The following is a 27,914-nucleotide window of genomic DNA, read 5'->3' on the forward strand; positions in this document are numbered from 1 at the left end:
GTATGAGTTCAGGTCAGGGTGTCGGCTCCTTTGCCTTCTCAAGGGAGCAGCTCTATTTTCATGGGTGACCATACTTCCCGATTAGCCTGGGACAGTCTTGGTTTATGACTATTGTCCTAAAAAAATTGTTGTCCCAGTTTGGATAGTATTAAACAATCAATCTATATTTTTCTCTACATGTTTTATACATGAACTTTAAATTCCCCTATTCCATGTCCAGTGATTTTTATAACAACTTATCTACATTCTAATAAGCTTCCCCAGCACATTCTGTAATGATATGTTTAGAAATCTAAAAAAATGGGAAACTTACCGGCCCTTCAAAAATTTCCTTGTCGTTAAATATGTAGTTGACTTTGGCATTACCAGATAGCTTCTCAGCTTGCATCCAAAACCGGACCTGGCCTTTCTCTAAAATTTCAACTGCCAACTCTGATTTAACTGGGACAGCTATGAAAAATAAAAAAAGTCAAAATTTATATGTGGATTTTTGATTATGTAGGGCTCAGCACACCTAACCCCCACATTGTTCAAGGGCCAATTGTATATTGATAACCAATTGTCTCGATTCAGATCTTTTTGACAAGTGAAAAAACACTCAGTGGAAATGACTATGTAGCACCGTGCTTCTTGCAAAGCCTGGAGGCACAGTGAGTGTTGTAAGGAAAGCATGCTATTGAAGGACTGAAGACCTGGGTTCTAACTCTGACGGTCACTTTGGACAAGTCAGTCACCTTTTCAGAGTCATAGATGTCTCTTGACTGTGAAGATGAAGAAGATAAACTTACCTTCAGGGGTCCCTCAGCTAATCTCTGTGACTCTACCATGGCTTTGGTTAGGTTTTTTTAGGGACAATAGCAAAGTGTGATGAAAAGCGTCTTGGACTGGCATCAGGAGAGCTGCAGCCTAGTCCAACATCGGCTACTAGCAAACTGTGCAATATTAGGCAGATTACTTCTCATATCTGGGTCTCATTTAACTAATTTATAAATTAATGGAATTGAATTGAATGTCCTAATTGACCACAATATTTTCTGGTACCGACATTTTATGATCTTAATTACTCAAGATATTTGGAAAGAAGTTAAATTTAACTTTTCCCAGCCACTTAACTCACTTTGGAGGTTCTTTAAAATGTTTTAAAAAATGAATTTTGAAAAAATTATTTTTGACTATATATATAAGATGAACTCACTTGTCATTTAAACCTTATCCGGCCCAATGGTATACCAGTTCATTTAAGTTCTCAGACCAAGCAAAATTTTTCAGAGGCAAATAAGTGAGTCATGATTAAGAAGCTATATTAAAATATACCATGGCTTGTCTCACAAAGAAAGTGAAGGAACTACACGGTATCTCTGATTTACACCTGTATCACTTAAGCTAAAATTTTAAAAGTTGGCTGACGTTTCTCAAAATAGTTTTCTAAATTTTTGTTCCCCCCTAAATTTCTTGTAACTTGAAATGTTCTCCACAAAGGTTCCTCCAACAGTGGTTCAGTATTAAAGGTGGTCCAGGGCATACTTTGTGGAAAAGCATGGTTGTTTCTCAAAGTTTAGTAGTCCTGCACTATCTTTAGGGGAAATCATCACCCATTGCTTTCTCTAAAGTGTTTTGAAACTTATCTCATAATTTTAGCAAATGCTACATTTTAAATTATAAGTTTCCCAAACTTGTACCAAATGCACACAAATGGTTCTTTGTGATTATCCTAAAATTACCCTTTTCAAGTTTTAAGGGATGACTTTCATTTGCAGTAATCGATATTCACTGTAAAATTCAGTTATGGTGATATTCCAATGCAGAGCTAAAAGGAGGCTCAGATATCATCTACTGAGAGGTGTTCCATGATGAACAGAAGATGGGCTCTGATGACACACCATGGTCTTAGACAGTTATCTCCTCCAGAAATGTGCTCCTCAGCTGCTAATATGGATATTATCTGCTTCACAAGGCCATCAACAGGAATGGGTATAGTACCAGAATACACTAAGACACTATGTGATAATGACCAGTGCTCAAAAGGGTTAATTTTCTTCCTCCCCTTATTTTACTGATAACAAAACTGAGCCCCAGGAAAGGTTAGTAACAAATCTGGGTAGTAGAGCTGAGACCAGGGTTATTCCCTCTATTCTGTGTTCTTTTTGGTCCCGGCTGCACACTTTGAAGAACGCTAGTGGTTTTCCAGTGTGAGCACATCTAAGTAAAGCAGGTCGTGGACAGATCCCAGGGTGGTGAGGGCGGAGGCTAAGTTTTTTCTCTACAGGATGCTCCTGTTTTCTACAAGTCTCGGTGGGGAGCGGAAAGAAGAAGCTCTTCTGGAAAAATCTGAAGACCTCATTCCAGGGAATCTAATACCTGAGTGATGTGGTTATCTAAGAGGCATGGAATGCTGGTAGAGGGGAGGGGCATGTCTTCCTGGAAGCTTCCAGCTCCCTTAACGTTCACTGTCCTCTCTGAGTAATAGGGACATTGTCTGGAGAATACCAGCGACTGGGAATCACCACAGAGGGCCTGGTGGCGAACAGCAGGTGTACACACAGATACAACCCATGTCCTGGTTAGTGTTGGCTCAGCTGTGCACACCTGGTTTAGGTACTTAACCTCTCTAGGCCTCATGTTCTTCATCTTTAAAACTAAATCACCATAGTACGAACCCTTTTAAGGTCATTGTGGATATTTAAATGATGATTCCATTTCAGCGCCCTATAAATAGCCTGGCATATAATAAGTGCTTTATAAATTCGGCTATTAATATTTTGGTACCTCTTTCTTCCTCCAGTTGCTCCAACCACACCCTACAATTACCACTTATAAAATATACTATATTGACACCTAAAGGAGACATACAAAATTGATATAATTTATATATATATGTGCTTATTGTATCTGCACACATAGAGTATATGTATACAAGTGGGATAATAACCAATGTCTAAAAATGAAGAGGTATTATGTAGGATGTTGACAATACCAAAGTATACCTCCTACCATTCCCCTCATCCCCAAAGACTTAGATCTTGAGAGAATATTAAATATATTCAAATAAGCTACCTCTATATACTGCGCTTTGCTATCAATACTGGCAAGACAGACTAGGTTGTTTTCTATTTTTAGCTTTATATATTTTATTTTATTTTTCTTCTCAGTCCTAAATTTCCTTGGGCTCTTTTCTCTGGCAGTTAATTTGCTATAAAAAATATCCTTTATTTGTAGTTCTAAGGCATATGTTTACTGGTTTTCAAAATATTTTTGAAAACAGCTTAAAATAGGAGAATTTACTGTGCCAAGGATAAAGGAACACCATACTCTTTACTACAATCTGTAAGAAATGAGATGATTTAAACCTTACAAAACCTCAAGGAAACAACTTACATGTCAACCTTTACTAAGAGGAAGTGGGCATAAATTGAGAAATTAGATATGCTGCTTTGACCCTACCATCATATCTCTGCAAATATTCATGTAGTGACCTGGCTGATCTAATAGCAGTGGGGAAAAGAAAAGTGCTAGAGCTGTAATATTTAAAATGCTGCTTCAGTGTGATAATGTAAACTCCTTTGGGTTGGATTTGATACTTGCATGTCAGAGTTTTTAACACATTCTCAAGTTCCCTGTATCTACCCAAATGTCACACCAAGTCTCTATTAAAAGGGTGTGCCTGAGTTTTCTGCTACCTTCTCTCCTAGAATCAATAGAGTGCTTATGCTTCTTCAAAATAAATTATTTCAGCGTAAATGACAGTGATATCAGGCAATTATTATCTCTGAGTCTATATGATAATTGAATTTCAAGGAGGCTCAGGCACCTCCAATTCAACAGTAACATCCCATTTTCTCTCATCTCCATTCTTTAAGCTAAATGTGAATGTTATTTGGATTAGCTATTGCCTAGACACGTTGTCAATATTTACTGCCTGACTGACTAGATTGGTGGATGCTGCTGTTTTTTTTCCATCTATCAATGTTTGAGAGTAGACAGTGCAGACATTAATGGGGCCTGCCTGTCTATTTGGGCTCTGGCTGTGTTCAACACAGTGACCCTCTCCTCCATGCCCTACTTCACAGGTCTGGGAACATAAAGGGAGAACATCCTGTGCAGTTTGCAGACAGCTCTTCTGCAAGCTCTTCTATGATCACTGCTGTTTCAATTAACATTTATATTTTTTTCTGAAGCATTCAAAGATAAACCAATACCACACTGATGATTTCTCATAGCATCTCTATATGGCAGGTGCTATTAAATATTACAACAGCCATTTCTAAAAAAAAACCCCAAGGCACAGGGAAATTGAAATGATGTGCCCAGATTCACAGAGTATTTCCAAACTATAGAACACAGGAAGTCCAGGCCAAACCTCTGCCTTCCATACAATTTAGAATATATGCATAACTGTTAAGACACCACTCATGGTATTACTTTTCCAGTTTTATGGTGAATAATCATAGAGATGAGAAATAGTTCTCCCCCAGAATTCAGAAACTCTGCATCCTACATTCACACCCATAGGAACCCTCTTGTGCTGCTTTGCTAAACAAAGTTGGTTTTGAGAATATTACAGCTGAAGCCAAGAGTCATCAACAGTCTCACGATCAGACAAGCATTCCCTGGGAATGGAAGAGAGGTCAGGTAATTGGTTTTAGAGCAGTGTTTGTTTATTGTTAAATCACAGGCTCTATTTAGTATTTTGGGAAAGCTATAGACTCTCTCCCTAGGAAAATGCACACATACGAACATACAGTTTTGCCTATAGTCTGGGGTCAGGGCACAGTTTCATGAGTTATTGAAACTCCTGTATTAGTGAAGAAGTTATATTTTAGGGATTAATGAGCAAAAAAATTCTTCATTTAAAAGAATGAGTTCATGCTACCACTTTCTATTTGTTTTTTCAAACTCTAGGACATAACATTCTGGGTAATCCACTACTTTGGCCAATAGATACCAGTGACAAGAGATCTTATCAAGCCAGTGGAACTTTCCAACTGTCAACAAACTTCTTTCTTTTCTTTTATGTGTCAATTGTGAATTTTAATCTTTTAGTGGAAAGTGCTTTATTGGAGGGTTTGTAGATAGTTCAGAGAAATTCTTTTTCTGACCAATGAATCTTTACCTTATTTTCCAGGAGTTTAAAATGGCAGGTAATGTCTATTTAGAAGTATGATTCTTCTATTAAGTGCTAACGTTAAATTGCTTAGGAAGAGATTAGTTTGCCTAAAACACATAGGAATCAATGTACCAGAAGATGTATATGTATGCACGATTCCAAACATGTAGACAAAACTTAATTACTCAGCTGTTACACCAATGTAATCTGTCCCTTCTCTATGAAACAGAGCATGAGATATAGTTCCTATGTTAGTTTCTTTGTTATGTCTTGAGAACAATGGCAAAGATAAAGGCAGCATTTCTAGAAAGTACATCTGTAGCTACCAATGTATGTTCCATTATATGTTCTCAATATCCTTTTCTCTTAATCTTGTCAGAATTGTCATCTGCCCTGTTCCAGAAGTTGCCACACAGTAGGATTGCTAAACTCTGTAAAAGATCATGGACACTTACTTGGGAACTTGTGTTCTTGGCTGAGAGCAAGTAAACGTTTCAACTCTGTAGGGAGAAAAAGAGAACAATTAATCCTTAAATTACTGAAATAATAGTCACTTGATCTTAGAGAATCATTGAAAAATCAAAGCAGCTTAGGAATAAGACATGTGAATGAATTGATTTTAAACTTACCTTCCTCATCTATCAAGTAGCTTGATGCTATTCCATCAGTGTCTGTTACATCGCAGGAGTAAATGCCCAAGTCGTCCATCCCAAGGTCTTTGAAGGTCATTTTCGTCCTTCAAAACAGAATATTTTTATAAGAAATGAGGCTATGTGGAATCTGTGGACCTGTGTCCTGCACTGCCTCTAGGTATTTGCACATGTTACTCCCATCATTTGGAGCACTTGTTCCTATCTCTCTTGCTGACCTAAAGCCTACTCATACTTGCTATTTCTGGGAAGTTTGTCCTGACCTCTTCCTGCAGGGTGATGGTGATAGAAGAGGGGAGCTGGTACAAGTCTCTCATTCCAAAGGGATGTTGCATATCAATACATATCCCAAATAAAGATATATTTAACTGATGAGCCCTTGCTAGGGAGTCTGAAAAATTTTTTCATTATACAGCAGAATCTGCTGTTGGTAATTCCAGCGTCTTTCTTATGTTATCCCCTGCAATTCTCTTTTCAAGGTTATCAAACTGTGTTGGTATTGCCTATATCATTGTCTTTAAGACAAAGGCACTATGTACCTTTAGGGATGAGATCTGTTTTGTTTACTGTTGTATCCAACATTCGGTGCCTTCTTGGCACATAATATGTGCATAATAAATATTTATAAAATGAGTAAATTAATCAGTCGATGGTCTAGTTCACTGTGTTTTCTAGCTTTGGTTGCTTATCAGTGTCTAAGACCAGCCAAATATTTAAATGTTAGTCAAGTGCACAAAGCTGGAACAAAAATTTATAGCTTGATTGTCTTTTCTTTGACCAATTTATGTTTTACTTCAAGGACTTTACAGCATAGTGACAGCAAAATGTCTCTTAATTATATTCAGCATTTCCTTGCATTCTCCAACAAAATTACTATTTCTATCTTTTATTGTTAATATATATTGGGCTTCTTTGTAGTAGAAATAATACTTAAGAATATTTTGCTTTAACGAAGACAATCCAATATGGTTGGTACTGTAAAGATCTAAAACTTGATAAGTAAGGCAAAGTAAAAAGAAAACTCAGAATCTTGGGACTCAAAGTAAGTGATAGATCATAAAATTATTCCCCTTCACTATTTCCCATTTTTCAGAAAAAGAAATCCAAGGTTCATGGAAGTTAAAAACTGCCCCAGATCACACAGCCAGCTTCTGGTAGACCTGGGGCTGGAACTCCTCTATCTTGTGCTTCCCATATAGAGTTCTTTCTACTGCTTTACTGTGTTACTCATAAGTGGTGATGAAAAAAGGCAGAACAGATTATACCTAACCCATTTAATTTACCATAAGTTTAACCAGCAAGTAGCAAGTTCTTCCTTGCTCTCTTCCCATAGGCATCTTCACCATTACTTTAAGATTTTGAAGTTTTGTAGAATAATGAGAATCATTTTTAAAGCTTACTTTTATGTTAATCAAAGCTTTTCTAACATCACAAGTGAGATAGCACTTTAAATGGAATAATGTAAAAAATACTTTATAAGAATTATTACTTTTTAAGATTTATACTGGTTTTTACTTTTTACATTACCAGATATAAAATATTGATGATTCATCCCCTTATATCAAGTATTTCAAATGGAAAGCAAAAAGCTAACTTCATACTCCCATCCTAAAAAGAAAACCAATGATTATTATTGAAATAGTCCGTACTTGTTGCCTTTGCTTTCAACTTCTAAACGTGGAGAGTCCTCAGTGGATACATAATCTTTGGACCAGGTGAACTCAGAATTTGGAGCCATCTGATCACATTCAAAGTTCAAGGAAATGATTCCATCATCATCCACATTTACAACAACCTCTTTAGTTCCTAGAAGTAAAAAAAAGGCACTGATATTTTCTGGTAAAAATCAACCAAGTAAGAATTTCTTGTTTTGAGGTCCTTTACTTTGGCCTTAAAGCAGGGCCTTGAGCTTGTGTAAGGGAAAAACCCAAGCTGCTCACTATGACTGACAATCCTGCTCTATAATTCAACTTTTATACTGTAACATGGAATTACATAAGTGTGCCATGTTTCTTAGGCAGGGCCAACATCACGGAAAGTATTATTTGGCCAGGGCTGAATAAAAATTGGTTGATGTGACTGAAGGCTCAGTTATGGGCATAGGCTGATCATAAAAAAGGGGAAAAAGTCTGTCTTAGGCGAAAGGAAAGGACCTAATTCATGACTTTGCTTTAAGAACACACATATCCAACTAGTCATCAGTAAAATATAGGTAAGAGATAAAGAAACCAAAGGGAAACTGAAGGGGAGAAAATAGAGGTGATAAGAATTGCTTATATTCACATGTTCAAATTTGTAAATCATTTAAGAATGGAGAAATATATGAAAACTTGTTCTGCTGACCAAACAACTGTAAATCAATCTAAAGATGTCCCTCTAGATTAGAACAACGGAATCCTAAAAATGACTGTTCTTGAACTGCGTGGAAATTTAAATGAAAATGAATTTCAAGAGATTCAAGTGTTTAAAGCAGATTGTGTTTAGATTTTAAAAGAAAACAATTTTGTTAATGTTTTGAGTTCTTTTATTTTGGGGCATTATAATAAATGGCACTTGCTTCTAATGTAGCAATTCAAAGAAAGTTTGTACATCATGTAAAATGTTTATATCTATACTAAAATTCAGTCTGAAAGATAAAATGCTCTTCTCCAACTGACATGCATTGAATTACCAATATAAACTTTCATATATTAGGAAAATTATATTTCATCTCAAAAAGGTACAGATTAACTTTTTTAAAAGCATGAAAATTTTCCAATAGATATTTGCCAAGGGATTAAAGTTTTTCTCTCTAGATTGTATTGTAAGAAGCCAGTATCCTGGCCTACTGTCCAATAAAACTTATCAGGGGAGAAAATTGCAAAACTTCACTCAGGGGAAGACCAAAAGAACATGAGTGCCCAAACAATGAGCAGTGACACTCACTGGAGGATTCCATAGACCATCATTTGGAATCTATTTATATTTAATTTTAGATGATCCTATTTGGTTGGTTTCTCTCAGTAGATTAAACTCTAAAAAGAGAGGGAAGTAAGAAGCTACTACTAGCAGGCACACCAAGAATAAGAAAAATGACAGCAGGGGAGAAGGCAGAAAACTAAAAAGCAGACCCAGAGACATTATTTTATAGAGGAACATATGGCTCCTCTTCCCATGAGACATTACTGTATTGTAATACTGTACAATAAATAAGGTTGATGCTTATGACTCTGAGTCAAGCAGGAAAAGGTAAATAAGGTTAAGCACACTGCATCAGAGAAGGCTGAAAAGTATATACTGTGGTGTGTAATCTATTTTATGAGAATTTTCATCAGAGTCTTAAAAGGAAAATTTAAAGTATTGATGCTTTAGCAGTAAATTCTGAGGTTAAACAGAACAATAATTTAACACAATAATTTGTGTAGGTTTCTAAAAGGCTAGATTTGGTCCCAAACCCGTGCAGGGAAAACTCTGCTTAGTTGCTGTTTCTAATGCCTCAGTTACAAAAAGAATATAGAGCTATCTCATTGAATTATTCTGGAAAATTAATTCTTGTAAAGTACTTGGAAATCTTTTGTGAAAATATGAAGTAAAACATAAGATGTTGTTTTAAAATTCCAGGCAATATGTACGTTTCTACCTTAACCTGTGAGTCATATCATTATCTTACAGCATTTTTTCTAATTTAAGAAATGTAATAATTTACACTTTTAGAAAAAAAATGTGGTTCTTTTTAAAAGTCTTAGATTAAAATGTATAATTTGATATTTAGTAATTGCCTAGAGAGACAAAAAGTAGAGATTAGATGTAATGTCAACTAGTATGTAAGAGAATTTTCCTCATCTTTGAAGCTTTTCTTGATTACTCATGTCAAATCAGTACATTGTAGATAATATCTATATTGAGAAGGAAGAGAGACATGAACATTTCTTCAGTTATACACACACAATTGTGGTTATGATGGGTATTATTGGTTGATTTACTTAAATAAAGTAAAAAAAGAATTAAAGTTATACTTAACACTTCAGTTTTAAAAATCAAATACTTATTAAGATGAGTATTTAATTAGATTTTCACTTTTCAAAAAGTTATGGATATTCTCATTTAGATGAAAGGCCATCCCACTTTTCCACAGGGTTGAGATAGAAAAGTAGACCAAAATTTGACAGGACTTAGATTTTCTCAAAACTATCTTTGAATCTGCTCAAGAACATGAAGAATTCAGTTAAGAGCACAGGAGATTAAGCCATAGAAAATGAAAGAGATTACTTTGGTCTGAAAGGATTTAAGAAGAGTTTTCCCTTGTCAGTTGCCTCAACTCTAAACAAATCCTTAATATGGACACAGAAGGATATTGTGTGGAATGGCATTTTAAGGTCCCTCCAGGCTTGCCACTACTCCTATTATGTGAATGGGTAAGGTATAGCCCAGGGGTAAAATAAACTATTGGGAGATTAATTCTATCTCACTTTTCTCTCCCCTCCAAAATCACAATAATAAAAAGATAAAATGTAAATGCTGAAATAAAATCACAGTAAACTATTCATCTTCCCATACATTTCATAATCTGAGAATTCTTTCTCATATAATTTAGTCTTTTATATCAGCATTAATAGAACAGTTTTATAAGCTTTAATCATTTGTCCTTCTCCTTGGCACATGCATGCATGAGTGTATGTGTAATGTTTAAAAAACTGGAGAGTTCTGGACAACATGGCCAAGTAGGTTCTTGCCTCCTCCCATGACCACATTCAAATTACAAATAAGTTATAGAACAATCAACCTGGAGAACCATCTGAAGACTAGCTGAATATAACTCTATAACTAAGGATATAAAGAAGAGGCCACATCTATACTGGTAGGAGGGGTGGAGATGTGAAAGGGGCTCACCCGCATGTGGCAGTTGAGCATCAGGAGGGATATTACATTTGCGGAAATCCCCTGGGAGGAATGAGAAGCCCCAGCCCTATACTGAGGTTCCCCAGCTCAGAGTTCCAGTGCCAGGAAGAGGAGTCACCACAGTATCTGGCTGTAAAAAGCAGTGGGGCTTTTTAGAATCCAGGTGAGATAGAAGGCTGCTGGAAACCCAGATGTCATCTTAAAAGGCTCATGCACAGACTCATTCACTTGGAAGCACTCACTCTGGGCTCCGGCAGAGGGACAGCAGCTCAGGAGGTATCAGAGACACATAGGAAAAAACAGAGTTATGTGGCTCTAGGACAAGGGCTGGAGGGATAGTCACCATTACCCCTGTGTTGAGCCCTCCTCCTGTGCAGTCTACATGGGGTGCTATCTTGCCTGTGTTGAGCCCACCCCCACACAGCTGATCTGAATGGGCATTAGCTTGGTGAACTCCATTCACTCCACCCTGGTGACTCTCTGGGACTTTGCCTCACTTGATTTGTGAATTTTGGGAAAATATTCATGGCAGACTAAACAGCTCCAATCAGCCCTCTTGGCAGGAGGCTCTTTCAGCAGCAATCAAAAGGCCTCAGCTCGTGAACCTCTGGAGACAATTCTGGTGGTAGGCAACAAGCCACAACTGAGCTATAGCATTTCTTGAACAAATCTTGGGAGTCTACAGGCCTGAGGTGGGCAGTGGCTGGCCTCAGTGTGATCTGAGAATTTTGCCAGTGGCCACAGGCTCAGGACTGGCACCAAATCCGAATCTGCATTAACCTGGTGAACTTTACTCATCCCACCCTGGTTACTTCCTGAGACCCTGCTTCCCCCAACTTGGGTATCACCTGAGGCCCTTTCAGCTGCTGAGTCTTATAGGCAGCCTCAGGCCTTGAGTGCCCTTGGCCTTTTATTAAGCTGTCCCAGGCCTGGTACTGATGGTAGTAAGCCCCAGTTCACAGTATGGCCTCTCCCACATGCTTCTAGGTCCACACAGGCAATGAACAACTGTGAATCGCTTTGTAGGTCCTACCAAGTAGCCCAGGCCAGTCACAGACAGTGGCTGACCTTGGCCTACATAGGAACCCCTCCCAGAACCTACACAACTGGAGGCTGACATTAGACTATAACAGAGCACTATCTGATTAGCCCCATAAGCAGCATACCCAAAGAGTGGTCTCAACAGACACATTAGCCCGCTGGGGTAAATCTCACTCCATGGGGTCAGCCACCACACAGTAGCTTGTACCCTGTGCACAAGGCCAGTTCTCATAGCCAGTAAGCCTAAGAGTCGGTTCAAACCATTGACCTGCAAACAGCAATCAAGGCTTAACTACAATAGGTAGGCACATACAGCTTACACAAGGGACACTCCTGGGGCACCCAGTGCTGGTGATCAGGGACACTGTGCCACTGGGCCACACAGGGCACCAACTATACAAGGCTATCCAGCCAAGACTTGGAGACATAGCGAATCTACTTAAACATAGAAACAAAAATAGAGAGCCAGCCAAAATGAGAAAACAAAGAAACATGTCCCAAATGAAAGAACAGGAGAAAACTCCAGAAAATAAACTAAATGAAATGGAGGCAATGAACTTACCAGATACAGAGTTCAAAACATTGGCTATAAAGATGCTCAATGAACTTAAGGGCAGAACAGATTATCTCAGTGAGAACTTCAACAAAGAGATAGTAAGCATAAAAAAGGACAGAGAAACCACAAAATAAAAAAACCCACTCAGAAATGAAGAATACAATAACTAAAATGAAGAACACACTAGAAGGAATCAATAGTAGATTAGATGAAACAGAGGACTGAATTAACGACTTAGAAAATAAAGTAGCAGAACACACCCAGCAGGAAGAGCAACAAGAAAACAAAACCCTTGCCCCCACAAAATGAGAGAAGTTTAAGGGACCTCAGAGACAACATCAAACATAACACCATTCACATCATGGGGGTAGCAGAAGGAGAAGAGAGAGAGCAAAGAATTGAAAACCTATTTGAAGAAATAATGATGGAAAATGTCCCTAACTTGGAGAAGGAAATAGACATACAAGCCCATGAAGTGCAAGAAGCCCAAACAAGATGAACCCAAACAGACCCACACCAAGAAACATCATAATTCAAATACCATAGGTTAAAGACAAAGAAAGGATCCTGCAAGAAGCAAGAAAAAAGCAGTTAGTTACCTACAAGGGAGTTCCCATAAGACTGCCTTCTCAGTAGAAATTTTGCAGGCCAGAAGGGACTGGCATGAAATAGATAAAGCAATGAAAAGCAAGGGCCTACAACTAAGATTACTCTACCTAGCAAAGTTATCGTTTAGAATAGAAGGACAGAAAAAGAGCTGCCTAGACAAGACAAAGCTATAAGAGTTCATCAAACCAGTATTACAAGAAATGTTAAAGAGACTGTTTTAATAAAAAGAAGGGGGAAAAAAGATAAAAAATATGAATAATAAAATGGCACCAACTACCTGTCTATCAACAGTTAATGTAAATGTAAATGCATTAAATGCTTCAATCAAAAGATGTAAGGTGGCTAATAAATAAGAAAACAAGACCTTTACATATGTTGCCTATAAGAGACCCACTTCAGATCAAGGCACACACAGATTGAAAGTAAAGGGATGGACAAAGATATGGAAATAATAATAAAAAAAAGCTGGGGTAGCAATACTTACGACAGACAAAATAGACTTTAAAACAAACTCTATAATAAGAAACAAAGAAGGACATTACATTATGATAAAGGGTCAATCCAACAAGAGGACAGAACGCTAGTAATCATTTATGCACCCAGCATAGGAGCACCTAAATATAGAAAGCAAATATTGACTGACATAAGGGGAGAGAGCGACAATAATACAGTTATAGTAGGAAACTTTAATACCCCATTGACACAAAATGGACAGATCTTCCAGAAAGAAAATCAACAAGTAAATAGTTGCTTTAAATGACACATTAGATGAGAAAAAAATTAATTGATATTTTTAGAGCATTTCACCGAAAGTAGCAGAATACATATTCTTCTTAAGTACATATGAAACATTTTCCAAGATAGATCACATGTTAGGACACAAAACAAGTCTCAATACATTTAAGAAGACTGAAATCATATCAAGCGTCTTCTACCACCATGATGATATGAAACTAGAAATCAATTACAAGAAAAAAACTGAAAAACACACAAACACATGAAAGCTAAATAATACACCTTGAAACAATGAATGGGTTAACAATGAGATCAAGGAAGAAATCAAAAGAAACCTTGAGACAAATGAAAATGAAAACACAATTCAAAATCTATGGGACATAGAGAAAGCAGTCCTAAGAGAGAAATTCATAGCAATATAGGCCTACCTCAAGAAAGAAGAAAAATCTCAAATACACAATTTAACCTTACACTTAAAAGAACTAGAAAAAGAACAGCAAACAAAGCCCAAAGTAGTTAGAAGAAAGTAAATAACAAAGATCAGAGTGGAAAGAAACCAAATAGAGTCTAAATGAACATTACAAAAGATCAAGAAAACCAAGAGCTGGTTCTTTAAAGATAAACAAAATTAATAAATCTTTAACCAGACTCATGAAGAAAAAAAGAAGAGCCAAATAAATAAAAACAGAAATGAAAGAGAAGTGACAATTGATTCTACAGAAATACAAAAGATTATAAGAACACACAACAAGCAATTGTATGCCAACAATTTGGACAATTTGAAAGAAATGGATACATTCCTAGAAATATACAATCTTCCAAGACTAAGTCAGAAAATCTGAACTGACTGATTACTATTAATGAAATTGAATCAGTAATCAAAAGACTTCCAACAAACAAAAGTCCTGGACTGGATGGTTTCACAGGTAAATTGTATCAAACATTAAAAGAAGAAGTAACACCTATTTTTCTAAAACTATTTCACAGAATTCAAGAGGAGGAAGGCTCCAAAGGTCATTTATGAGACTATTATTACTCTGATTCCAAAACCAGACAAAACCATTACTAAAAAAATTCTAGGATGATATCCCTGATGAACATAGATGCAAAATCCTTAACAAAATATTAGCAAACTGAATTCAGCAAGACATTGAAAAAACTACACACCATGATCAAGTGTGATTTATTCCTAGGATGCAAGGTTGGTTCAATATCTGTAAACCAATTAATGTAATACATCACATGAACGAACTGAAATATAAAAAACATGATCATATCAATAGATGCAGAAAAAGCAATTGACAAAATCCAGCATCATCCATTTATGATAAAAACTCTCAGCAAAGTGGGACTAGAGAGAACATACCTCAACATAATAAAGGCCATATATTACAAACACACAGCTAACATCATTCTCAACTGGGAAAAGCTAAAAGTGTTTTCCTTAAGATCAGGAACAAGACAAGAATGTCCACTTCAACCACTTTTATTCAACATAGTATTGGAAATATTAGCCACAGTAATCTTATAAGAAAAAGAAATAAAAGGCATCAGATTGGGAAGGAAGAAGTAAAACTGTCATTATTTGAAGATGACCCAATATTATATATAAAGAACCCTAAAGAGTCCACCAAAAAAATGTTAGAACTGATAAATAAATTTAGTCAAGTAGCAGGATATAAAATTAATATTCAGAAATCAGTTGCATTTTTATACACCAATAATGAACTATGGGAAGAGAAATTAAGAAAACAATGCCATTCACAATTGCATCAAAGAAAAAACCAAATACATAGGAATAAACTTAACCAAAGAGGTATAATCATTGAAGAAAGAAATTGAAGAAGACACAAATAAATGGAAGTATATACCATGTTCATGGATAGGAATAATTAACATCATTAAAATGGCCATACTACCCAAAGCAATCTATAGATTCAATGTAATCCCTATTGAAATACCAGTGGCATTTTTTTCACAGAACTAAAATAAATAATCCAAAAATCTATATAGAACCATAAAATATCTCAAATAGTTACAGCAATCTTGAGAAAGAAGAACAAAGTTCTTCTGATATCAAACTATATACCTGATATCAAACTATACTACAAGCCTATAATAATCAAAATAGCCTGGTACTGGCATAAAAACAGACATATAGATCAATGAACAGAATAGACAGCCCAGAAATAAATCCACACTTATATTGTCATTTAATTCATGACCAAGGAGGCAAGAATATACAATGTGGTAAAGAGAGTTCATTCAATAAATGGTGTTGGAGAAACTGAACAGATAACATGCAAAAAATTGAAACTAGATCATCTTCTTACACCATATACAAGAATAAACTCAAAATGAATTGAATACTTAAACGGAAGACCCCAAACCATAAAACTCCTAGAAGAAAACACAGGCAGCAAACTCTGACATTGATCTTAATATTTTTTTCTGATATATCCTCTTGGACAAGGGAAACAACAGAAAAAATAAACAAATGGGACTACATTACCTAAAAAGTTTTTACACAGAAAAGGAAACAATCAACAAAGTGAATACACAACCTACTGAATGGGAGAAGATATTTGACTATGATACATCTGATAAGGGGTCAATACCTAAAATTTATAAGAACTTATATAACTCAATACCAAAGAACCCCAAACGATTCAATTAAAAAATGGGCAGGCGACCCGAATAGGTATTTTTCCAAAGAGGACATATAGATGGCCAATAAATATATGAAATGTCACTAATCATCAGAGAAATGCAAATTAAACCCACAATGAGCTATTGCCCCAAACCTGTCAGAATGGCTATCATCAATAAAACAAAAAACAAGTGTTAGTGAGGATGTGAAGAAAAGGAAATCCTCATGTACTGTTGGTGGGATTGCAAATTGGTGCAGCCACTATGGAAAACAGTTCCTCAAAAAATTAAAAACAAAACTATTTTAAGACCTAGAAATTGTACTTTTGGCTATTTATTGAAGAAAACCAAAACACTAATTCGAAAAGTTATATGCACCCCTATGTTCACTGCAGTGCTATTTATAATAGCCAAGATATGAAAGCAACCTAAGTGCCTAACAACAGATGACTGGATAAAGAAGAAGTGGTACATACATATAATGAAATATTACTCAGCCATAAAAAAAAATGAAATCTTACCATTTGCAACAATACGGATGGACCTAGAGGATATTATGGTTAGTGAAATAAGTCAGACAGAGAAAGACAAATACCATATGATTTTACTTTTTTGTGGAATTTAAAGAACAAAATAAATAAACAAACAAAATGAAAACAGACTCTTACAGAGGACAAAGTGGGGATTGTCAGATGGGAAGGGGTTTGGGAGGGCTGGGTTATAAAGGAGGAAGCGATTAAGAAGTACACATTAGTAGTTATAAAATAATCACAAGGATGTAAAGTATAGCATAGGGAATATAGTCAATAATATTGTAATAACTATATATACTGCCAGGTGGGTACTAAATTAACTAGGGGGATCACTTCATAAATTATATAAATGTCTAACCACTATGCTGTATACCTAAAACTAATATAAAATGATAATGAATGTCAACTCTAATTGAAAACTCAAAGTTTTAAAAATGTAAAATAAGACTGGAGAGTGCAACAGAATAGAAACAGATAGAATTTAATTAATGTAATCAACCACAAGTAATACTGAACTCTCTATGTTTAAGAGGAAGACTCTGGTGCCTGTACCACAGCCTCCATTGACGCTTCTCTCCCAGCTCACCCTTCATGATCATAAAGTTCATTATAAGAAACCTAGGGATAAGTGTACCTGCCTTGGCTAGAAAACATAGTCACACTCACTGGCCCAAACAGGTAGTCATTCATTAGTTTTTCCATTTAATAAATGACTACTGTACACCATGGACTAGGCTTTCGGCATATAGAGAGAAAAGACAGTTTCTATCTTGAAGTAGCCACAGTCTAAGGCAGTTAACAAGCCTTATTTCACCCTAGAATTACCCAAAGAGCTAAACAAACAAAGAAACAAAAATGAAGCAATGCCCAGGCTCAGTCCTGAAGATTCTGATTTAACTGGCCTGGAATGGAGTCTGGGATACATTCGATATTTTCGGAAAGTTTTTGGCATGATTCTAATGTACAGCAATGGTTGAGAACTACTGTTCCAATGCGTTAAAGAGATCAGTTAGCAAATAAAAGTGCAGTTTTCTAAGTCAGTTGAGCTAATCTTTAATAGTCAGCCTGGCTTTCTGCTTCAGAATCCTTCAAGATTTCACCACTAGGCCACTGAGCATTCTTTTGTATTCTCAACCCTACCAGGTTCTATGACCAACCAGGTTTTAGAAACAGTTTGTTAGTAGGTTGTCATCTCAATCCCAACTCATTATTTCTTCTGGTGCTGTGTTCTTTTAGCCTGCCTTGCTTCTAGTGACCAAGTCTTAACTTCCAGTAACCCAGTCTAGTGACCAAGTCTTAACTTCCAGTAACTTCCAGCTTGGACTCTGCCTTGCGTCTGGGTTCTCTTGACCACCACCTGAAGTCTCCTGCCCACTGCTGTTCCTCTGATAAGAATACCTGCAGTATGTACTGCCAGTTATTTGTTGTCCTCCAGATCACTTGCTATACCTTTGCAGGTCTCTCTCTTGTCTCCCATCTGATCTGGATTACCTTGCCTCCACCAATACTCTAGGCCTGATGCAATCAACACAGATAATGTTTAATATCGGGTATCAAGAATAGATGTACCAACACATCTACACTAAATATTTTTCAGCTTATTCTTCTTGCAGTTTTTTTTAGTTAATGGATTTCCTGGTAGAACATGACACTGTCCATTTTCTGTATCCTCATTACCAGCATGATTAGACTTTGTGGCAGTGGCTGAGCTACATCTGCTGGCATATTTGTTGACATCAAAGGGAGACCAGAGATCCTACCAACCCTGGCAGATTAGGTTAACTTTTGCCTGGAACTTAAATTACACTTGAGGTATCTTGTTCGATGTATTTGAAGTTTGCTGTTACATGATAAGCTTTATTTTCTTTCTGAAATTTTAATAATGCATTCCAAAAGGAATCATTCTTCTGAAATAGCAATCCAAGTTTCACATTGCAGATCTTGGAATTGATAACATGTTCCCCAACCCAGTCCCAATCATTCTAACATAAAATAAATATCTGGGTAAAAGTAATATACTGGTATTTAACAAAATTAATAAATACAGACAACCTTAGGCTATATGTAAGTTTTTACAGGTACTAACCTTAATTGGAAATATTTTATGAACTTCTATCTAGCTCTCATTATATTATGTTTTAAACTCTGGTTTTTCCACTAGATAAAAATCCCAGAATACATGACAAATGTCACATTACTCTACTCCTGGTGCCCACACACCATTTGGCATGTAGTAATTGCTCAAGAAATACATGTTCCAAGAATGAATGTGCCTATTGCATATGAAACAAGTTCTGGGTTTTGGTGCCCCTTTAAAGCAAAGCATTTTGACTTTGTGCACCCCAGGGTTCTTTCCTAGGCTGTGAGCCAGTGGTTCCTGAGTGGGTTAATCTGGTGCTGTTTAGTCTATCAATGTCTGCAGCTGCTATTTGTAGTTGCATTCTAGGGCTAGAATGGCCACAAAAAAATCACTTTTGGTGTCTTATTCCAAATCAATGAAACAAAACTCTTGCCCAGGAGCTCACCAGCAGATCCTTTTCTGGTGGTAAAATTTCCATAGTGATGGCTTTGTTAATGTCGTGCTTGGCCACCTGCCATTCTAAGGCTATGAATGAGAAAATAATAAATTAAGTTTTCTTCAATCGGATTTGGATTCTATTGCTAAAAGTGTGCTTGTAATTTACCCATGACTAGATTAAGAGTTTTACTTTTATAGTAATCTAAATGTTCTTACAAAAGTAGACTTGACAGTTGGGTCCCTTTGCACGTCCCTTTGGCTGCTTATATTTCCTCACAGTTGGCTCACGAAGGGTCTGATTTTTATAGGAATATGCATGTTGGTATCTTTGTGTGTTACCTTTTACCTGGTATATATGTTCCTAGCATTTTTCTGTTTTCTCATGACCTATATGAGGTGTGGCACTCTCTCCAGACACACCCACCCCACTTTGGTATAAGAAGGTCACTTCTGTCCTCCCTAGCTCTAGAGGTTAGTTGTAAGAAGAGTTGAAAGCTGGTTATGAAGTAATAGGATGAAGGGGACAAATATTTCCTAAAAGGGTACATTTGATGTACTTTCAACATAACATGAAGTGAGAACAGAGTTTTCTATGTTTACATTCTTTTCTCAGCATAAAAATAATTATGTGTTTGCGCTTTATTTCGGTCTGAAAATAGGGATAAAGTGAAAGTGCTTGGAATAGAATGAATATAAACTTAAAATAACTGGTTAATATTTTTTATCCTCTCTCATTTCTAGTGCTTTCTTTTATATAACTTGAATAAACTGAAACAGATAACTTTGAAAAGTGATAGAGGTTAAATGACAAAATAAACTGTTATTATAGAATCATCTGAAACTATTTGCACAGTAAACTATTTACACAGTGAACATTGTAAACTTTGTTCCCATAGCAAAGGGAAAGACCATCTTCCTTTGTCCAATAATGACATCTCTTGAAACTGGGAAATGAGGGCTGCCTCAACTCTAGATCATTCCGTTAGGACTGCTGTTAGTTTAACCCAGGCGTCAGCAAACTATGATCCATGGCTAAATCTGGCCCATTAACTCTTTTTATATGGCCTGCAAATTAAGAATGGTTTTTACATTTTTAAACAGTTGAAGAAAATCAAAAGAAGATTAATATTTCAGGACGTGAAATTATTTAAAATTCAAATTTCATAATGCATATAATATCTTATATTATATATTGCATATAATTTGTACATGAGAGTTTTATTGGAACATAGCCATGCTCACTAGTTTATATATTATCTATGGCTGCTTTTGTGCCATGGCAGAGTTGAATATTGTGACAGGAACCATGTGGCCATAGAGGTGAAAATATTTACTATCTGGTCCTTCATAGAAAAAGTTTGCTGACCCCTAGTTCAACTTAATTTTAAAAATCCTACTTTTGTTTAGGGATTGTGCTTGCTAATTGCACTGTTCCAGCTTTCTCAGTGATTGGAAAAATCCTCTGTGGGACTTTATCCCATGGTATAATAAGAATAACATCCCAGGAATGTATACTTGAAACAGTCAGTCTAGAACACATAATTTGATCAGGAACTCCCCAAGTTTTAGTTATGAACCAGAATAGCCTTGGACCACTTCAAACCTGGCTCACTCCTGTCCTGAGGCTCCTGTGGTGTGGTAAATGATTCTCATGGCTTAAGGTCATACTTATCAATTATTCAAATAGCATATATTGATGATTTTGAAAACTAGAGGAAACACAGAAAGTTAGGTTTAATGTTACTATGCTATCTTACACAGATGAGATTAATTTTCACAAAAAAGCAAAAGCCCACCTGGACGAGTTTCTGCCACAACAGGCCCAGCAAGGTCCGACGGCTTGCCAACACCTGCCTGGTTTATGGCTCGAACACGGAACACATAGCTGACACCCTCCTTGAGGTTTTGCACCTGGAAGAAGGAGGTATAAAAGTAATAAGCATTCTGTGTCACTTAAACAAAAGAGCTCTTCCTCTGCAACAATGATTTATAGTTGACCCTTGAACAACATGAATTTAAACTACACAGGTCCACTTAGGCAAATCTTTTTTCAATAAATAAGTGCATTTTCTCTTCCTTATGATTTTTTCCCCTTTTTTAAAAATAATTTTTTATCTTCCAATTACAGTTGACATACAATATTAATTAGATTCAGGTGTACAATGCAGTGATTAGACACTTAAATAACTTACAAAGTGATCACCCCAATAAATCTTGTACCTGTCTGACACCATAGCAGCAGTCCCCAACCTTTTTGGCACCAGGAACCAGTGCCCCTATGAGAATCTAATGCCCGATGATCTGAAGTGGAGCAGAGGAGGTGATATTTATGCTGGGGAGCAGTTGCAAATACAGATGAAGCTTTGCTCGCTCACCCACTGCTCACCTCCTGCTGTGCGGCCTGGTTCCTAACAGGCCACAGACTGGTACTGGTCTGTGGCCCAGGGATTGGGGACCCCTGAACATATTATTACAATATTATTGACTATATCTCCTATGCTGTACTTTACATCCCCATGACTATTTTGTAACTACCGATTTGTATTTCTTAATCCCTTCCCCTTATCCCCCATGCCCCCCAAGGCCCCTCCTATCTGGAAACCATCAAAATGTGTGTTTCTGTTTTGTTTGTTCATTTATTTTACTTTTTAGATTCTACATGTAGTGAAATAATATGGCATTTGTCTTTTTCTGTCTGACATATTTTACTTAGCATAGTACTTTCTAGATCCATCCATGTTGTTGTAGATGGCAAAAATTTCATTCTTTTTTATGGCTGAGTAATATTCCATCGTATATATGTACGACTTCTTTATTCGTTCATCTATTGATGGACATTCAGGCTGTTTCAATATCTTGGCTATTTTCTTGGCTATTATAAATAATGCTGCAATGAAGATATAGATGCATATATCTTTTTGAATTAGTGTTTTGGGTTTCTTCGGGTAAATACCCATAAGTAGAATTACTGGGTTCTGCTTTGTTGCTTGTTATAGCCTTTGTTTTAAAGTCTGTTTTGTCTAAGTATTGCTACCCCAGCTTTTTTTTTTATTATTTCCATATCTTTGTCCATCCCTTTACTTTCAATCTGTGTGTGTCTTGATCTGAAGTGGGTCTCTTATAGGCAACATATGTAAGGGTCTTGTTTTCTTATTTATGAGCCATCCGACATCTTTTGACTGAAGCATTTAATGCATTTATATTTACATTAACTATTGATAGGTAGTTGGCACCATTTTATTATTCATATTTTTTATCTTTTTTCCCCCTTCTTTTTATTAAAACAGTCCCTTTAACATTTCTTGTAATACTGGTTTGGTGGTGATGAATTCCTATAGCTTTGTCTTGTTTGAGCAGCTCTTTTTCTGTCCTTTGATTCTAAATGGTAGCTTCGCTAGGTAGAGTAATCTTGGTTGTAGGCCCTTGCTTTTTATCATTTTGTCTATTTCATTCCAGTTCCTTCTGGCCTGCAAAGTTTCTACTGAGAAGGCAGCTGACAGTCTTACGGGAACTCCCTTGTAGGTAACTAACTGCTTTTTTCTTCTTTCAGGATCCTTTCTTTGTCTTTAACCTATGGCATTTGAATTATGATGTTTCTTGGTGTGGGTCTGTTTGGGTTCATCTTGTTTGGGCTTCTTGCACTTCATGGGCTTGTATGTCTATTTCCTTCTCCAAGTTAGGGACATTTTCCATCATTATTTCTTCAAATAGGTTTTCAATTCTTTGCTCTCTCTTCTCCTTCTGGTACCCTTATGATATGAATGTTGTTACACTTGATATTGTCCCAGAGACCCCTTAAACTTTCCTTATCTTTTTTTTATTCTTTTTTTCTTATTGCTATTCCAATTGTGTGTTTCCTGTTACTTTATCTTCTAAATCATGGATTCGGTCCTCTGCTTCATTTAATCTACTGTCGATTCACCTTAATGTCTTTTTTATTTTTATTATTGTATTTTTTATTTCTGACTGTTTTTTTTTTATGTTTCCTATCTCTGCCATTCTTGTCAAGACTATTGAGCATCCTTATAACCAGTGTTTTGAACTCTGCATCTGCTAGATTGCTTGTCTACATTTTTAGTTCTTTATATGAAGTTTTATTCTGTTCTTTCATTTGGGACATGTTTCTTTGTTTCCTCTATCTCCCTGTGTTTGTTTCTGTGTATTAGGTAAAGTTGCTATGTCTCCTGGTCTTGGTAGAGTGGCCTTATGTAGTAAGTGTCTTGTGGGGCCCAGTGGTGCAGTCTCCCTGGTCACCTGAGCCAGGTGCTCAAAGTGTGTCCCTTGTGTGGGTTGTGTATGCCCTCCTGTTGTAGTTGAGTCTTGATTGCTGTTGGTAAATCAGTGGGAGGGATTGACCCTCAGGCTAATTGGTTGTGAGGACTGACTGTGATTACAGTGGAGGAACTGTTGTGTAGGGGCTGACCCTACAGAGCAGGATTTGCTTTAGCAGGGCACTGGTGACTGCTGAATCTGCCTTTTGAGTGTGTCATTTGTGGATATGGTTGGATGGTGCTCTGGTGTGATCTGAAGCTAGCCACCAGGTGCGTTGGTTCTGGGGCCTCTTGAGAGCGACTCCAGTGCAGGGCAAAGTCAGTCACTGCCTATACCCTTCCCAGGGCCACTTGATATGAGCTAAAAAGTGATCTGCAGATAATTGTCACTTGTGCTGGGCTTGAAAGTTCCTGGGAGAGGCTAGGCTGTTAACTGAGGTTGGCTGCTGCTAGTGGCAGGCTTGGGGCTGCTTAGCAAATGGTACAGTGCAGGACGAGGCCAGATGCTGCTTGTTTGGGGTTTGTGAATCTTTAAGAGAATTTAGGAAAGTCTACAGCATGAGCAAAGATGGGTCCTTTGTATGGAAAAGCCACTGAAAGTGGCTTGGGTGGGCCCACAAGTTGGGTGAGGCGAGGTCTCAGGGAATCACCAGGGTGAGGCAAACAGTGTTAGCTAGCTTGATGGAGAGTCAGATATGGCACCCTCTTATGTCTGCATGCTGAATGAGGGGAAGGCTCAAGAAAGGAACATTTCTTTATCTGAGACAAAGCTGCCCCTACAGCCCTCACCCTGAAGCCAGAAAATTCAGTTCCTCCCTGAATGTCCCTGGTGCCTTTTGAGCTGCTGCCCCAGTTTTGGAGTTCAGAGCAAGTGAGCCTGTCAGTAAGTCCATGTATGGGCCCTTTAAGAAGAATATCTGGGACTCTAGCAGCTCTTTGTCTTAACTCAGCCACAATCTGCTGGTTTTCACAGACAGAAGTTATGGGGACTTCTCTTCCCAGTACTGGAACCCTGGACTGGAGAGCCTGCTGTGGGTCTTAGACCCTTTCTCCTTGGCCAAAATATCCCTCCCAATTTTTAACCAACACAAGTGGGTATAGGTATAGCCTGTTCTGCATCTCTGCCCCTCCTACCAGTCTTGATGTGGCTTATTCTGTATATGCTTCATTATAGGACTTCTGTTCAGCTAGACTTCAGGTGATTCTTAACGATGGTTGTCCTGTAGTTTAGTTGTAATTTTGATGTGGTCATGGGGGGACGCGAGCACAGCATTTACCTACTCTTTCCTTATGATTTTCTTAATAACATTTTTTCTCTAGCTTGCTTTAGCATAGAATATAGTATATAATACACATAACATACAAATTAATGCTAATCAACTGTTTATGTTATTGGTAAAGCCTCCGATCAACAGTAGGCTATTAGTAGTTAAGTTTTAGGGAGTCAAAAGTTATACAAGGAATTTTGACTGCATATATGTGGGGAGGTGCCCCTAACCAAGTTGTTCAAGAGTCAGCTCCATATAGCACAAAAGGTATAGGCCTTGAGTTCTAGACCTGATTCAGTCAAAGACTAAGCATGTGGCTTTAGCTTTAGACTTTCTTCTCTCTAGGTCATCTGTAAGTTACTAGGTGTTTCTCAGATCTTCTGCAACTCTTTTTTAGATTTAATGGCTGGCAGCATCAGAAACAAGAGACCAATTCAGGTATGCATTAAAGGACTTAGTCATCTCATTCTTTAATTAAAAAGAAAATAAAAAGTGCTCACAAGAGCATTTTTATTGCCCCCCCTTTTTTCTGATTGTTTTGAGACATTCCATGAATAATTTCAGATAAAATTCCTGGCAAGAGAGGGGAATTACAAGCATGGACCATGGACACTTTCCATTTGTTTAAAAGCATGTTAAAATACTAGAACTAAAACAAACAAAAATTGTCCTTGTAAATTTAATATAGACAAGCAATTGACATGATTGTGAATTTTAGTAATTTGTGAAAAATCAAAATGGATAAAAATTCTAAATCCCTACATTTTCAATAATCAAAGAGATGGTTGCTGAGAATCTATTACATATATGCTACTGAGCTAGAGTTTTAAGAGTTGAAGGGTTGTAAAAAACATTTAAGATATGTTTTTATATGACAATCCCACTTCATAATTTTTTGTGACTTTCTTTGGGTTCATCATAGTCTCATTACTATTATAAAAACTATTAATGTTTTGCCAGTTATCTTTTTCTTTTTAAAATATGACATTTAAAAGCTATATTGTATTTAAAGAAGGAATTTTTTACACACAGAAGGTGCAATTTTTTTCCCATATGTTGTGAAGGACAACAATATCCAAAATGTGATTTAAATCAAACAAAGCTAGAATATATTTATTCAACTAAGCAAGGTGTTTGTGACCATACATTTAAATAAGCTATGTATTAAATTGTTAGGTTTTTAATCTAATTACTTAACTGCATTGTGTTTATAACAATGGAGTGTCACTTTATGCAGTTATAGCTTTCACTGGATTTAATGAATTTTTGAAATTAATTTTAATCTGTAAAGGAATTGAGTTTAAGCACAGGCTAACTACACAGAATTTGATGTATTTAAATTCTATGTTTAGAAATGATGTCAAGCAACTGTGGATTATAGAAAGGAACAGAAACATTTCCTGTTGTGACAAAAATAGACCAGTTTCCTGGTATCTGCCACATCTGCACATGCCACCTAGGTAATATGTGGCTGTGAGTCAGATTTCTGCATTATGACACAGGAACTAAATCCATATCCTAGTGTTTGGTCTCTGGGGTGACAGAAACATCCCTCTACTCTTCCATTGCCACAGAGAAAATGACTGCTGGCCATAAAGCATTAGAAATGCCTAATCTATGCACATTGATTTTCCTTTTCTTGGATTTTCCCCCCTTTCCTATAATTTCTGAAGGAACAGCATTCCCTTTGATGTAGGGAAGAGGCACAAGAACTAAATGTTAAATCAAACTATATTCAGAGCTTGCAATGTGCTATCAGACCAAGGGAAACCTACAGCACAAAGAAATATTCCTACTGGGATTACTAACAAACCAGTTACCCATAATGTGAAGAGAAAACAGAATCTTTAAGTCAGACCCTACATTCATTCCCTATGGCCAAAAACAATGGGAACCTATAGATCAAAGGCTGGGGATTGCCAGCAGGCTTTCTCCCTATATACCCTTCTCTTTCACACTGTATACCCATACCATCAAAAGAAAATAAGTAAACAATCCTTAAAATGTAATTCATAGAAACTAAGAATGATATATAAACTGAATTCCACAAACGCTCGGGGTCTTGCCTTGTTTTTGTCTTCTCTTTGACCTTGGTTTTCGTCTTCGCCTGTCTTTCTGTCTGTCTTTTTTCTCCTGGTCTTTTTTGTCTGTCTCTCTATCCCTCTCAGCTCTCTCATTCTCTGTCTTTGGGAGGAGAACATGTCTCTGTCTGTGGAGTCTTATTCCTTCTCTAATAAACTTCTTTGTCTCTAACTCTGATATGTGCTTGATTTCTTTCCTGCACTCAGTTAAGCACTCACCCTCTCTAGGTGTGGGATTTGAATTTCCACTTGGGGGGATTCGCCCTGTCCTGCATCACCTTGCCTTCTCCATTCATTTCCCCCACATTTCCAATGTTCACTACCTTCTCATCATATTGTCTCACCAGGCTATAATTACCAATAAAAAAGAAAAACAGTAAGCTCTGTTAGGTTAAATCCTTTTGGTTGAAAGTAAAACATCTTTAACTCTCTCTGGGGACCCCTGAATTGAATGTGGGTGCTTCCAGTAGAAACCATATGTTTTGGCTGTAATCGTGCTTAAAGTTCTCTCATTCATGGAGCTATATCTTCTATCCTCACTTAAGTTTACCAGACTAAACTTTTAACATGTATGTTTTTTTCTCCATCTGAGGTTTGAAATTTTTCTGAATATAATACATCTGGAAGAGTAAATGTACATCAAAACGGGTATAGGAATTACAGGACATCTTCACTTTTTTTCTTTATGCCTTTATTGTTTGACTTTTTCATCATGAGCGTGTGTCAGTTTTCTAATCAGAAAAATCAAAATTCTATTTTCACTTTTAAAAATGTGGCCAAACTCTTATGATTATTTCCTTACAGAAAGTTCATTTTTAGTTTGTGAGGCTTATGCAACCTCAATCTCTTTCACTCTCTCACTCTCTCTCTCCTCCTTGTCCCCCCGCAAATTTGCCTTTCTTGTTTTTCTTTTTTTTAAATGAGTGACATTAACCATTTTTTATGTGTTTTAACTCTATTATGTTTTTTTCCTGCCCTTTTTTTCCTGGCCTCTTGGTCTCCTTTGTTTGGCTTATCACTC

General features: G+C 36.8%; 1 protein-coding gene across 1 annotated transcript in view; it reads right to left on the minus strand.

Moving 5' to 3' along the window:
- Positions 1-27,914, minus strand: part of MYOM1 (myomesin 1) — a gene marked incomplete at its 5' end in the record, with an annotated part of 103,970 nt that overhangs the window by 24,003 nt on the left and 52,053 nt on the right. Inside the window, 5 exons of the mRNA XM_011360499.1 lie at positions 314-450; positions 5,560-5,604; positions 5,734-5,840; positions 7,404-7,560; positions 21,070-21,184. Coding sequence (XP_011358801.1) covers positions 314-450; positions 5,560-5,604; positions 5,734-5,840; positions 7,404-7,560; positions 21,070-21,184 — 561 coding nt within the window. The remainder of the gene's footprint in view (positions 1-313; positions 451-5,559; positions 5,605-5,733; positions 5,841-7,403; positions 7,561-21,069; positions 21,185-27,914) is intronic.

This window comes from Pteropus vampyrus, unplaced genomic scaffold (assembly GCF_000151845.1).
Source record: "Pteropus vampyrus isolate Shadow unplaced genomic scaffold, Pvam_2.0 Scaffold55, whole genome shotgun sequence".
NCBI classification, from domain to species: domain Eukaryota; kingdom Metazoa; phylum Chordata; class Mammalia; order Chiroptera; family Pteropodidae; genus Pteropus; species Pteropus vampyrus.